At 53.1% G+C, this 13572-nt stretch overlaps 1 protein-coding gene across 1 annotated transcript; it reads right to left on the reverse strand.

Moving 5' to 3' along the window:
- Nucleotides 1–953: 953 nt before the first annotated feature.
- On the reverse strand, nucleotides 954–6987 carry SERPINE1 (serpin family E member 1). Its single transcript, XM_037815002.1, has 9 exons — nucleotides 6828–6987; nucleotides 5967–6238; nucleotides 5085–5318; nucleotides 4336–4530; nucleotides 3548–3746; nucleotides 2342–2442; nucleotides 2140–2226; nucleotides 1469–1552; nucleotides 954–1115 (listed from the first exon to the last, which is right to left on the reverse strand). Exons 2-9 carry the CDS (start codon nucleotides 6235–6237, stop codon nucleotides 1078–1080), a joined length of 1209 nt encoding a protein of 402 aa, XP_037670930.1. The 5' UTR covers nucleotide 6238; nucleotides 6828–6987; the 3' UTR covers nucleotides 954–1077.
- Nucleotides 6988–13572: the final 6585 nt, after the last annotated feature.

Genomic DNA, 13572 nt, shown 5'->3' on the forward strand with positions numbered 1-13572 from the left:
CAGAAAGGCAAGGCAAGGAGCGGAGGGGGTGGGCTTCGGGCCGCCACAAGGTGGCGGTGTGGACCCCATCACACGACAGCCAGAGGGATATGACCGTCAGGTGGCCAGAGAGTCCTGAGGGTCAGTGACCACCTCTTCTGGCTCACCGCCACAAAGGCACACAATAAGCAAGTTTAAATAATATATATATTTTCTTGATAGTCTCTCTCTCTCTCTCTCTCTCTCTCTCTCAGGCACACGAGGGCAAGCATGTGATAAATATTCAAACACACCCCTGGCCCCCCACCCTCCTCACAGGGAGATGGGGGCAAGGAGCCAGGCATACACCTGACCTTTCTTCCTCTAGTCCTACAAGGTAAAGTCCATGGGCAGCGAAAACCTGCTTCTATGAGTAAATGAGTCACCTACACTCCAAAATAAGAGATGCACACTGCTTCTGGGAAGGCAGACAATCGGGCAGGGTGGGTTTCAGCCCTGGGTGGGCAGCGGTTCTGCCAGTCCCCAGCACCTCTGATGCCAGGGGAGGGTGGTCAGTCCCGGAGTGGGCCTTGACATGAAAGAGTGTTTCTTCCGCTGGCCCTTGGCCCGAAGCCAGTCTCCCCAGCAGTGGCAGACAGTGCAAGAGTGATGGCAACATGACTGGAACACAGATCATTCCTGCCAAGTGCATAGAGCACCCTGGGCCGGGGTCTCGGTGGGAAGCAGGTCTGAAGACTAGAATGGGCAGAAAGAAGGGCAGGAGCAGCTGTGCAAATGGTTCTGGGAGTTTTCTAGTCTCTTCTGGAGCCTTTCAGGTGTCTTGCTTCAGAGTTTTCTTCCAGGATCTCTGCTAGGGAGTTTGGTTCTATGTTCCTCTTTCCTCCCCTTTGAGAAGGAGCTTCTGCTGGGAGAGGCTGAGGTCAAGGAGGCAGATTTGAAAGATTTACAAAAAAAAAAAAAAAAAAAATAGGGTAAATGTCTTCTGTTTCTGCAGAAAATGTAATTAAAATGAAAATTCTTTTTTTTTTTTTTTAAAGTGTCTTCTGTTTTGGAAACGTCTCCAGTTCTGTCCCACAGAAGGGCTTCTTCTTTCCATGTTCAGGGTTCCATCACTTGGCCCATGAAAAGGACTGTTCCTGAGGAAGGAAATCAAATCATGGGAGTTTAGAATTGGGAGGCACCGGCCAGCTCACCTCATTCAGTCTTTATGGATAAACCAAGATCCCAAGAAGATAACTGAGTGGCCCAGAGTCGGAGCTGCCTTCCTGAGCTGGGCCTGCAGACTTGGCACAGTGCCTTGCCTATGCTAGAGTGCAGCCCACCTCCTCTGAGGAGAGAGCAGAACCGAATGGGCAACCCAGGGCAATTAGGGATTCCCTGCCGAGAGTCCTCTTGGGGTGCCAGGGTGTGTCCCCATCGATCTGGATTAGTGCCCGAGAACTGGAGAAGGGGTGGGAGGACTGGTGGAGCACCGGGGGTTCTGGCTCACCTGTGGGGTTGTGCCGCACCACAAAGAGGAAAGGTCTGTCCATTATGATCTCCTGGGGGGCCATTCGGGCTGAGACCATGACGGCTGGAAGAGAAGAGAGGAGGCCTTAGAACGGGGGTGCATTGGCACGGCTGCCCTGGGCTGGCCAGCAGGTGACAGCAGCATTCATCTGACGGTGGCCCTGGGGGCTGATTTTTAGGACACATGGTATAGCAAAACTGAAACCTAGTTTCCTCCAGTCGTTGGGAAGAGATCTATCAGCCGTTCAACCACAAACACCCATCACACCCTTTCTGGGCTTATCAGTAAATCCAGTTCCTTAAGCGCACTGCCCACTGTGGGGACAAACAGGACCTGCCTTTGGGAGGCCTTTCCATGTTCAGGGCACTTCAGAAAACAGGGACTGAGGGAACAGGGTCCCAGGGAGAGGGGGCCCATTTTCTAGGCCAAGAAACACAAGCGGGGGCTTGTGTTCTTCATTGGGAGGAAGAGCTTCTCTGGGTGGGGTGGGCCAGTGGGGCCTGGGCCACGGGCCGCCTCGCCCTGTGTAGGGGACTAGACATTCTGAAGAACGAGGGAGGCCCCAAGCAGGGTCCCAGCTGGAAGCCTCGGGCTGAGACTCGGGGTCCAGAGGAGTCAGGGGACCAGGGTCTCAGGTGAGCTGGACTCACCTGTGGACGAGGATGCCACCGTGCCGCTCTCATCCACCTCGATCTTGACTTTCTGCAGTGCCTGCGACACGTAGAGAGACTCTTGATCTGAAACAGAGGAGGATGCAAGGGCAGATCAGCCACCGGGTTCAGGAAGAAGCACCCTTTGTCTGTCCTCCTGGGGGCCCCATAATCCACTGGAAGTGGATGGAAAATCTCTTACCTGTAAGACTCGTGAAGTCCGCCCAGCCTGGCCTGAACATGTCGGTCAACCCCAAGCTCTCCAGGGGCCTCCTGAGGTCAATTTCACTCTCTAGGGAGAACCTATGAGACAGGAGCAGGAAACAGGTCAAACTCGGGGCCCCTGGCTGCAGTGCCCGGTTCTCCCACCAGGAGGCCCCCGGTCCCTACCAGGTATCCCCACTGGCAGACAGCCAGGATGGGAATGGACCTGGGAGAAGCAGAGGGGGCCTGTTGTTTGAAATCTGTTTGCAATGTCTCTCTCGTTGCTGGTGGTTTCTAATATTCGTGAACATTCTGCAGGCTCCCCACCCGCTCAGACCTATGACTAATTACTTTTTGTAAATAAGGCTGTAGTTTCAGCATAATTTTATTCTGCCTGGCTGGCGGGCCGAGGGCAAATCCTTCTGCAAGGATATTTGAACAAAATTCCGGTCTGTAATTGAGTTTTTGAGAGCTGGCCTGGAGAGGGCTCAAGCAGAGAGCAGTTTTGAGGCTCCTCTGCTTCCCACCAGGCGATGACTAATTACCTCGATTTTTATTAGAGAGAGAGAGAAAAATCTAACCGACTAAATTGTCTTTCTCCAAGCCTTTCTCCCAGAAATCGGGAGTAAAGGGGGTGAGAGGTTTCCCTACAATTCTGGAGCTACCCAACCTCAGACTTCTCCACACCTTCGCTTCTGCAGAAGGATTTAAAAAATCTTCTCTGAGGCAGTTGAAACCGTAGCTAGAAGCTGTGGTTCAGGGCTGCTACGCTTGCAGAAGTGATTCCTTTTGTTTCCACTGTTGGGATGGGGACTTGAGGAGATGGGGAGTGGGAGTGAGGGGCGTTCATGAAAAGGTTTAGACAGATTTAGCCCTCTACCTCCCATCTTTTCTCTGGCTCTTCTTTTGGCTGGCTTTCCTGGGTGTTCTGGGAGCAAGAAATGTGTGGGCATGATATAGAAAAGCTCTCCCCTGCCCTACAGCAGAAACGGGAGGAGGAACTTATGAGAGGCATCTTAATCAAACCCAGGTCAGACAGTTTCCCATCAGCCTCCCACACATGTTCCTGCCCTGAAAGCGTCATGGATCAGAGAATGGGAAGCTCGATATTGGGGTGGTGCTTTCAGGAGTCAGGAGAGAAGAGAGGAAGGAGAGAGGGGGGTTAGGGCATTGGCAAGTGTGGCAAGAAGAGGGGGTGGCTTACTTGGGCAGCACCAGGAGGCGGGGCAGTCTGGTCATATTTCCTTTCCACTGGCTGATGAGCCCGGCATCCAGAATGTTGGAGAGGGCAGAGAGAGGCACCTCTTTTTCATAGGGGGCCGCAATAAACATGCTGAGCGTGTCTCCATGGTAGGGCAATTCCAGGATATCATAGTAATGGCCGTCGGGCGTAGAGAACTCAGCTGTGAAGACACGAAGAGAGCACGTTGAGTCCAAGCCCGTTGAATCCAACCAAACACCGGGGTTCAACTATTTCTTCTGTTATCTCCATTCTTTCTGGAAGCAAAGCTCTCTATCCTGACTGTTGAGGCTCCCCAATTCAGTATTTTTATTTCCATTTTCCTTCTCTTCTGCTGATTCCCAGCGCCTCCTGGTTTCTCTGTATCTTTTAGGTCTTCTTTACTTCCATGCCCCCCTCCCCGATACCCAGCCACTGATTCATTCCAATCCTCATTCCCCTTCATCTCAGCTTCCCCCAACAAGATTTGTTGGCTCCAGGTCATCACACTAGAAGCACATGAGGTTGGGGGATAGGGGTCAAGGGGTCAAATGTAGACCTGTGGGAATTTCTGGATGTCATCCTGCATGAGATAAGGCTGCTGTCTTCTGCTCTGTTATCCCAGGAGCTCCCATTTGGGAAATCTCTGTTAAAGCTGGGGTGTATTCTAGGGGCTCTTCTTCCTTAGAGGGCAACGTTTGGCTGTCTCCCCCGGAGCCCCTGGGGATGAGGTGCGGTGGTTGTGGAGCATGGAGAGGGGGTCTTGCACTTACTGTAGTTGAACTTGTTGGTCTGGGCCATCATGGGCACAGAGACGGTGCTGCCGTCAGACTTGTAGAAGAGGCGGTGGTGGGTGCTTGAGTCTGGGAAGGGCATCTTCCACTGGCCGTTGAAGTAGAGGGCATTCACCAGCACCAGGCACGTCAGGTGGTCCACGGCCCCTTCGCCAAGCAAGTCGCTGATCATGCCTAGGGGAAAGCCAGGTGATGAAGATCCTAGATATTTGTAATTCCCTTAGCTGGTTCCCTTGGGCCGCCAGCTCTCCGATGGATGTATGTTGAAGGATCCAGGCAGAGGGGCTGCCGGGGATTTAAATGAATCAATCCAACTGCCTTCCACTGGTTCCATCTCCCTAAGAGTCTCAGAGAGTCTTCCAGCTCATGACTCTCTAGTGGCCCTGGGATCCTGCCCAGAATCAGACTCTGTAACTTAAGTCTAACCTCAATTCACCCCTTGCTTCGCCCCCTATGCTGTAGTCTTGAAAACCTGTGTGTGTTCCTTGTCACGGTTATTGCTGTTTTATTCAATCTCACAACACTTTTTAGGGAGAGCTTTTGGGTAGGTTCATAAGTGGGCCCGATTATGGAAAATATTGGCTATTATGCTTTGGTTCTCAGAGCGTCTGACGTCTGCCCTCAGGGAAGCAAATGCTGAAAGGGAGAATTTAAGCTACTTGGATGAGTTTCAAATGCTCCTTCTCTGCAGGGCCCTTGGGACGGGCTTCCGTTCCCTGCCTGCTCACCTTTAGTGTTTGTCTTCACCCAGTCGTTGATGATGAACCTGGCTCTTTCCACCTCTGAAAAGTCCACCTGCTTGACTGTACTCTGGAACAGCCTGAAGAAATGGGGCATGAAGCCCTGGACCAACTTCAGATCTCGTTGGACAAAGATGGCGTCCGCTGTGCTGATCTCATCCTTGTTCCACGGCCCCATGAGCGATCTGTGCAGCTGACGAAGGGCGGGGGCAATGCCTTTCTCTGTGCCAAAGAAACGACACATGAGGCTCACCCGGAGCCCGGGACTCCCGACAACCCCCACGAGAAGCCCCAATCTTGCCCAGGTGGGTGGGGGCTCTCCTGCTCCCCAAGGGGTGTGTGGAGGGAGATTCCATTTTGAACCTCAATCTCTTTTCTGTACCCCTCTTCTTGTGCCCCAAAGTCTCAGGTTCTAACTCTCCCTTGGGGTTGGAATATTTTTCTCTGCCCTTAAATTATAAACCCTATTTTTTTATCTTATAATAATGATAGCTCTGCTAAGCATTTTACATGCATAATTTTATCTGATCGTTAAAGCAGCCCTAGGTAGTAGGCACTTTTTATTATCCCCATTTTGTAGATGAAGAAACCGAGGTTTGGAGAGGTCGAGTAACTTGTCAAAGGTCACACAGTTAACAAGTTAACAAGTTAACAAGTGCTCACCACAAGACTGCTTTACACAGTCTAGGGCCAAGCGATGTAGGGGCGGTTGGAGGAAGACGGGTGGTCCCCATGTTGTCGTGGTGTGTGCATTAGCTTGGCTAAGCCGGAGCCGGCCCTTCCTCAGCTCGGGGGAGGACCTTCGCTTCCTGTTGGTGAGACCCCTGCCCTGCAAACGTGGCGTGACTCCCACTCGGCCCCATCTCTCACCGTGGATCTGGAACTGCATCGCTGCTTCGATCTGCTGCCGGGTGTCTCCTCCTGCTGCCACCTGCAGCATGGCCAGCACGGAAGCCACCCCATAGGGCGAGAAAACCACATTGCGGTCCTCGGAGGCCTGCACCACCTGCTGGAACACCTTCACGCCGAAGTCCGTGAACAGGTGGGATGCCCGGGACCGGTGAGGGTGCAAGGCGGACCCTTCCGCAAAGACGAAGGCCAGGCCCAGGGCGAGGCAGACAAAGGCTGGAGACATCTGCATCCTAGAGCAAGGCGGAAAGGACCTGGTGAGGGGGGAGGGGCCCCGGCACCCCAGCCAAGGCTCGGGGCTCCCCTGGCCCTGCTGCTCCCAGGTGATGGTTGTCCTCGAGGGCAAGTTTCTTTAAGATGAAGCTGGAGCCCTGCCCATTGTCCCAGGCTGATTCTTTCAGGCCCCACTTTCTCCCGTGAGGATCTTGGTGCTCGCTGCCACCATCCTCCCCTATCTGTCCCTCCCCCTCCAGGACGCTGAAAGAATAAACCATGATAACATCTTGAATTTGCATGATGCATTTTCACTCTCTTTTAATGCTTTCACAACTCTTGTTTCAATCAGGTGAGCAGGTAAGACAAACCCCGTTCCTGAGGCTCCCGACTGAGAGGGACAGAGAGGGTCCCAGTTGTTGTTTCCGGGTGATAGGGCTGTTGAGGGGGCTTGACCTCCTTCCCCACTCCTCTGTGCTCGGGGCTGTGCTGGGGTCCACTCAGGGAAGCGGAGGGAAGTTGGGGCTCTTGGTCAGAGGAGATTGTGGGGAGAGAGCCCTCTGCCGTCAGTCTGAGATAGGAGTTGGAGGGAGTTGGCTTTTCTCTTACCTGAGGTTCTGAAAAGTGTCTTGAGGTTGGCGGTTTGTCCTGCTGCGGCTCCTGCCTTGCCGCACTTCTACTCTGGATTTGGGGGTGCCGGCTGCTGGAGGAGGGGCTGGGACTCGCTGACTGCTTGCTGCTCTTGACCCTGCAGCTAGATGCAGCTGTGCTCCTCTGGCTGCTGCCTCCTCTTTATACCAGATGTGGCAGGAAATGGATGAACTCATGTCCCAGCCCCGCCCCCTCCGCTGGCTCGGGAAGTGTCTGAGCAGCCAGCAGGCGGCCCCCTCCGCCCCTCCCTCCGCCGGCGTGCTCAGGCATGTGTGTGTGTGTGTGTGTGTGTGTGTGTGTGTGTGCAAGAGAGCTCAGGAGAAAACTGAGTAAACCCTGATTGTCGTGGCCCCAGGGCCTCCCTGGGCTCTGTGTCTTTTGCCTGTGTCCCCCTGTCTCTTCTGATATGGCAGCTCAATCCCGGCAGTGCCTCATGGCCAGAAATGTCCAGTGTTGGGAACCACCTTCCCCAGTGCTCGACTTGGGGAGAAACCACTGCATTTCCCCCCCTTTTCCTGTGGAGAAATGGGTAACAGTGGAGTTAGCAGAGAAGCTAATGATCCCACAGGGTTTTTCCCTCCCCTGCTCTCCACGCCATGCCCCAGCTGGGCTCCGGGAAACAACGGGGCTCCCTCCTTTTGGTCTCGTCCCAGCAGCCAGAGGGCACGTCAACGTGGTGTGCAGCTTGTCTGGGTTTTGATGTGTCTGGGACGGGAGCCGGGCCGAGGACTCCTGCCTGCCCTCTGCCTGCCTGTCCCCAGGCCTCTGGTGATGCAGGGCTGACTCCCCCCACCGTGTCCAGACCTTCTTTGTGTCAACAACCCTGTCGAGCTGGGGTTTGAGGTGTGCTGGGTGGGGTGGTGGAGGCTGAAAGGGACCTGGGGATACCGCGGCAAAGCCTTGGCAAGGACTTTGGAGTCCAGTGTGAAGGTTTTGTTTCTCTGAGCTGCCAGCTGTGACAGGACGGGAGCTGGGTCTCAACCTTTTCCTGCAGGCACAGACATTTGAAGCTGTGGGGAGCAGGAATAGAAGTGAAGGGCAATTCAGGGCAGGTTTGTCGGTATGGTTTTGGGGCCTTGGGGTTAGGAGTAGAGGGTGGCCAATGAATTCCAAAGAAAAGGCTAGAGGCCAGTGTGTGGGATTGAGCGAGAGCATTTGGGGTTTGCCTTGTGGAGGGAGGGGTGGCTGGGCTGCTGCCAGAGGGGCTCTGCAGGGGAGGAGGTCCCCTTTGACCTTGGGGTCCACACACTGTCTGGCTTTGTGTTGGTTGAGGGGTTCAGCTGGGAGTAGCCATAGCAACAGCTGACAGCAGAGCCACAGGAAGTGTAAGTGGGTGGACGTGTCGGGATATTTGTTTTGGATTTTTTCAGTAAACAGATACCAAGGGCAACCACAGCTGAAGAGCGTTCCCATTTTTACCCCACCTTGGCTTTTGTTTTCCCAGTTGCCCCTGGGAGTGAGGTGAGTGTGTAGGTGGCAAGGACAGAAGGGGAAACCTCAGCTGGAAAGTTAAGATCACAGACATGTTGCAGCGCCGTTCCCGTGTAACTGCTTCTTGTTTATGTCTTTTTCCTTCTCTTGACTGTGGTTTGGATTCCCCAAGAGGGTGGTTAGTGGCCAGGATTAAGTGATTGCCTCGACTTCCAGGATGGAGAAGACCAAAGTCTAGTCCCCAACCCATCTCCTACCACCTGAATTGCCCTCTGTCCCTCGGCGTCAGAGATCTGGGGGGGCCTGGGTTGGGAGGACCAAGTCCCGAGAAGATGCCCCAGGCTCTCAGCCACCTTGGCCAAACCGCCATCCCTTCCTTGATCTGCTGTGCCAGGAGCCCTGCCAGGCCCCAGCCAAAAAAGTGCGGCTGGTTTGGGTGAGTGGCCTGGGCCGTGCCAGGATGGTGACCAAGTCCATCCTGCACGTGGAGCCAGTGGGTGGTCCTGCTACATCTAGAAAAGACGCTGGTTTCTGAGCACAGGAGAGTCTCCACGGCCTGGAGTGAGCAGGATGGGGAAGGGGCACACTCCGGTTTGGCATCGACCCCAGCAGAGAGACACATGGGGGTCTTTTCCCAGACTGGAGGGGACTTGTAGGCATGTGGCAGGTGTGTATGGGGAGCTGCGGTGAAAGCCAGTGCCACCGGCTCCCGGGCTGAATTTCAGACCTTTCCTGGGACTCCTGGTGAGCGGGGGCTGCCCAGATGATCTAGAATCTTGACCGTAGTCCTTGCCGCTCCTCTCCGTGCAAAATGGCCTCACCCCATCCTGGAGACAGGGCGTTCCTCCACCAGGGCACACCTGCCTACGGGTCGCACTGGGGTGGGCTGTGCAGCCCGATCGCCTGCTGACCCCCAGCGGACGTCGCCGTGACACCCTTCTCGGAATCCAGCCTGACTCAGGGGTCTGTCACTTTCCCTCCCTTCCCTGAACCCCAGGCCAATGCCCTTGACCCAATCCTCTCTTTCAAGCCCTGGCTCTTTGGTCAGGGGTTAAACAGAGCAAGGGAAAAGTCCCGGCTGTTGAAATATCCAGATCTCTGGTTCCCGGAGTGTCAGAGATAAGAGGGTGAGTTACAGGGCTGTGGATTTCTGGGGAAGTTCCAGTTTCAGACAACTGGGAATGTTGTTGTCTCCAGCTGTCCCTCCGCAGGTGGCGGATGACGTGCAGACCCGCATTTCCGTGACAGCCCCGCACCCCACCCAGGAGGTTCTGGTTCAGTTGAGGCTCTCACTACCCCATCTTCCGTCCTCTCTTCCCCTCCTGCCCTCAGCTTCCCCTGTGCCTGCTCTCTGCCCTTCCCCTTTCCTTCGCCTCCCCTCTACCACTGCCAGCACCGCTGTCTTTTTCACTTTCCCTTTCCTTCTTCAAGCCTCCCTCTACTTGTTCTCTCCATCACTCTCTGATTTCAGTTTTATCTCCATTCCTTCTCTCCTCTTCCCCTCTGGTGAGATCGTCCCCCTTTTTTCCACTCTCCCTTTTCCGCTCTTTCTGACTCAGTCCCTCTCTCCTTCTTCTATCTTCCAGAATCCCTTTTACAGTCAAATATTCTGCTCCCGGGCTCTTCCTGTGGGGGAAGAGAGCCCCGTCTCTGATCAGTTACACAGGCTCCTTGGAATGTTGGAAAAGGCCTCCTGATTCTGGGTGATTTCACTGGGAGAGCCGGGGGTGGCGAGAGGAGGGGGGTCTCTTGCTAACTCATAGCACTATTTCTGGCCTGCTCTCCACAAACAACATAACACCAAAAATAGCTTGTGTTTGGGCTGGACGTTTTCTCCCGCTCCCAGCGTAGGAGTGAGGCCGAGGGAGGGCCCTGGACCCCAGCGTCTTCTCATTCACAAACCTGGCCCTGGGACGCCCCACCCCAGGAGGCCCTGGCCTGTCCACTTCCCCTGCTTGGACTGGCTCCAGGCCCGACCTTCCCCTCCGTCAGCCCCTCTCCTTTCTGCCTCTTGCAGCCCTTGGCCAGCCACATCTCCTTAAACTCCCGTAACCTTAAAACCCACACCCTTCTGGCCTAGCCCTTGCTTGACTCGGTTGCTTTATTCTCTAATTACGTCGTGGGGGCTTAGATCTGGAAGGATCATTTAATGCATTCCTTTTAATTTATAGGTGAGGGACCTCAGGTCCAGAGAGGCTCAGTGATACATTTAAGGTCACCCAGTGACTGCACCACAAGTGGGAAAAACACAGTCATTGGATCAGAGACACCTGGCTTCAAGCCAGGGAGCTGGCACTTGTTGAAAATGTGTCTTTAGGCACAACTTAGCCATTGGAGCTTCAGTTTTCTTACTTGTAAAAGGCAGATAATGATTCCCATCTTTCGGGGTCATTGTGAGGACTAAATGAAATATTGTCTGTAAAGTGCCGGCACATTCTAGACTCTCCATTTCTTGGTTAGGGCAGAGCCAGGGCAGGCACCAGGACGTCTGAGCTGTTAATTTTGGTGGAATGCCAGCTCCTGGAGGGAGAGATGTTTAAGCTTTCTTTTCTATTTCCCCTGGCATTTAACGGTGTGTTAAATGCTTTGAAGGTGGAATGCTGGTCACTCAAGAGAATGGCCACCAGGCCCGCTTGTCCGTTGGGACCAGATCCTCCCCGTTCATCTTCCCATGGGCCAATCATACAGGTTTTAGGCCCTGGGAAAATATTTTTCTCTGCGCTGGGGGATCAGATACAGACCCCACCAACAAGGGGACATGAGTCCTGATCCCTCAGTCATACCATGAATGAGGGGGACTTCTTATGCCAACCAATAAATGAAAATAGGCCTTTTTGACCCATTCTCCACTGCCCACATTGCTTTTTTTTTTTTTTTAATTCCCCACACTCTATAACACTTGAGCCATTTTTATGCATTTGCCCCTTCACTTGTCTTAGTGAAACTTACTATAGCCATCCACTATTTTCTCCCCACTTCTTGAGGGCATTTATTGTTGGCTTCTCAGAGTCCTCACAGCCCCCTGGGACAGAACGGGCCCCCTCTCCAGGGGAAAGAGGCAGGGGGCTTGGAGACACAGGACCCTCCAGGCCTGGTGTGGCTGTCATGGGCAGAGAAAGTAGAGCACACAGTCTCTGGGGTAGATGAAACCACAAACCTGGTAGCCACCATTATCAGATTCCTTCTCTCCACTTCTTATTCTTTATTTAAAAATTTTTTTAAATTTGTTGTTTTAGAATAGTTCTAGGTTTACAGAAAAATCATGCAGAGAGTACAGAGTTCCCATATACCCCCACACCAGCTCCCCTCCAGCATTCCCTATTATGAGCATTTTGCATTAGTGTGGTACATTTGTTACAATTGATGAAACATGATTATTATATGTATATTTTATATGAAGGCTCACTCTTTGGGTTGCCCAGTTTTATGGTTTATTTATTTTTTATTTTTTTTTATTGTGGTACCATATATACAACATAAAATTTCTCATTTTTACCACTACTTTCAAGTATGCCTCCACTTCCTTCTTTTTTTTTTTTTTAATAGTTTGTATATTTTCTTGGAGTAAGGTAGGAACATGCTGAAGTAATGTAGTTATTTTAGGTTATTTGTTTTTCTTATTCCTTTGTTCGGCTCTGGTTTGTTAATTTCTGGGGGGGGTATGGTAGGAACAAGTTTGCAGAAATGTCGTTATTTTAGATCATTTGTTTTTCTTATTCCTTTGTTGGGTTATAGTTTGTTTATTTTCTTGGGGTAGGGTAGGAACATATTCTCTCTTCCACTTCTTTTTGCCCGCATATCTGGAATGTCTACTTCTGATTCACCTTCCGTCTCCCATCTTTCCCATGACTTATTCCTCATTCTTCAGGTTCCTGAGTCTTCTTTCCCTGAACCTGTCCTTTCTCTGGGATCATCCTGTTTTTGTTTTCCACGCTGGCTGTTGCATGAATCTTGGCTTCCCTAAAATGGTCAAATATTTATTGACAATCAGAGCTCAATGGTGAGATGCAGAGAAACAGAAGCTTCTCCCTACCCCGAAGGAATGTGCACAGTTATGGGGGGTGGGAGTGGTGTAGGCTCAAATGTGGAGGGCAGGGGATTGGTGCTGGGTTATGAGGGAGGGTCACATGCATGCGGTGGGCTGGGGAGGCCCCAAGCTCTAGCAGGTAAGAGTACGTTCCTGTCCACTGTCCACGTCTTCATCTCCAGGGAGCAATCTGTCCCCTTCCTGGCTGAGGCATCCCATCCTGTCTTGCTCTCTTCCTGGGCTTTGGTTTAGTAGGACTCTGCTCTTTCTGTATCCTCCTCCCCATGTTCTAGAAATAGATGTTCTTGTCCTAGACTAGATCCCGGCTCTGCACGTGGCTGTCTCCCTGAGCTTCCCCTGGGCTGGGCAGACTCCCAGGGAGACGGTGACCCCAGGTCAGTGGGAGACTTGTGGGTGGCTGAGGTCTCCAGGACCGGGCTGCATGGCTGATGCAGCGCAGATGGAATTTGCCACTGGAGAGCCAAGCATGCAGCGAGTCACTCACCATTCCTTTCTCCCTTCCTTCCTCCCCGTGAGGGAGCAGGGCCTCCCTGCATTTCTCTTGGGCTGCGTCACCCTGGGCCACCCCAGTGGGCTTGGTGAGCAGAGATGCAGCCAGGCTGCTGGCTTGCTTGGGTGGACCCAGGCCCAGCACCCTTCCCACAATCCCTCTGGGTGGTCCTGCAGCTGTAAGGGAGAAGGGTGGGGGAGAACGGGAGCAGGAGGCCCTTAACTACTCAGGGAGGTCCCAGGGCCTGGCTGCCTTCCCCTTGGAGCCATGCCAGGCAACTCGTGTTTGTGGAGCAGCTTCTTGGGGTCTTTGGATCTTTCTGCGATGGCTTTTATGGGATAGTCAGAGAGGTGGAGGATGGAAACCATCCTTGCTTCAGGGATCCTACATCTAAGCAACAATGCCAGCTGCAAGCCACATGGAAAGCTTCCCGACTGCCCACACTTAGCTTCCTCACCAGCCCCAGCTCCCCATGCCTTATGCCAACTCATCCTTTCTCTGGAACACCCAAATCTTCCCCTCCACGGCCCTCTAAGTTCTGCTTCCCCCCATCACCGTCACCAGTGCTGCCTCCTCCTCTTGTCCTTCCTGAAGGTGACTCTGCTGAGAAAAGGCAGCACAAAGAGTCTTAGTTTTCCAGGGCTGCTCTGACAAATACCACAATTTGTCAATAGGGAATGCCTTGGGGAGCTGGGGTGGGGGTATAAGGGAACGCTGTACTCTCTGCATGATTT

This window comes from Choloepus didactylus, chromosome 21 (assembly GCF_015220235.1).
Source record: "Choloepus didactylus isolate mChoDid1 chromosome 21, mChoDid1.pri, whole genome shotgun sequence".
Classification (NCBI taxonomy): Eukaryota; Metazoa; Chordata; class Mammalia; order Pilosa; family Megalonychidae; genus Choloepus; species Choloepus didactylus.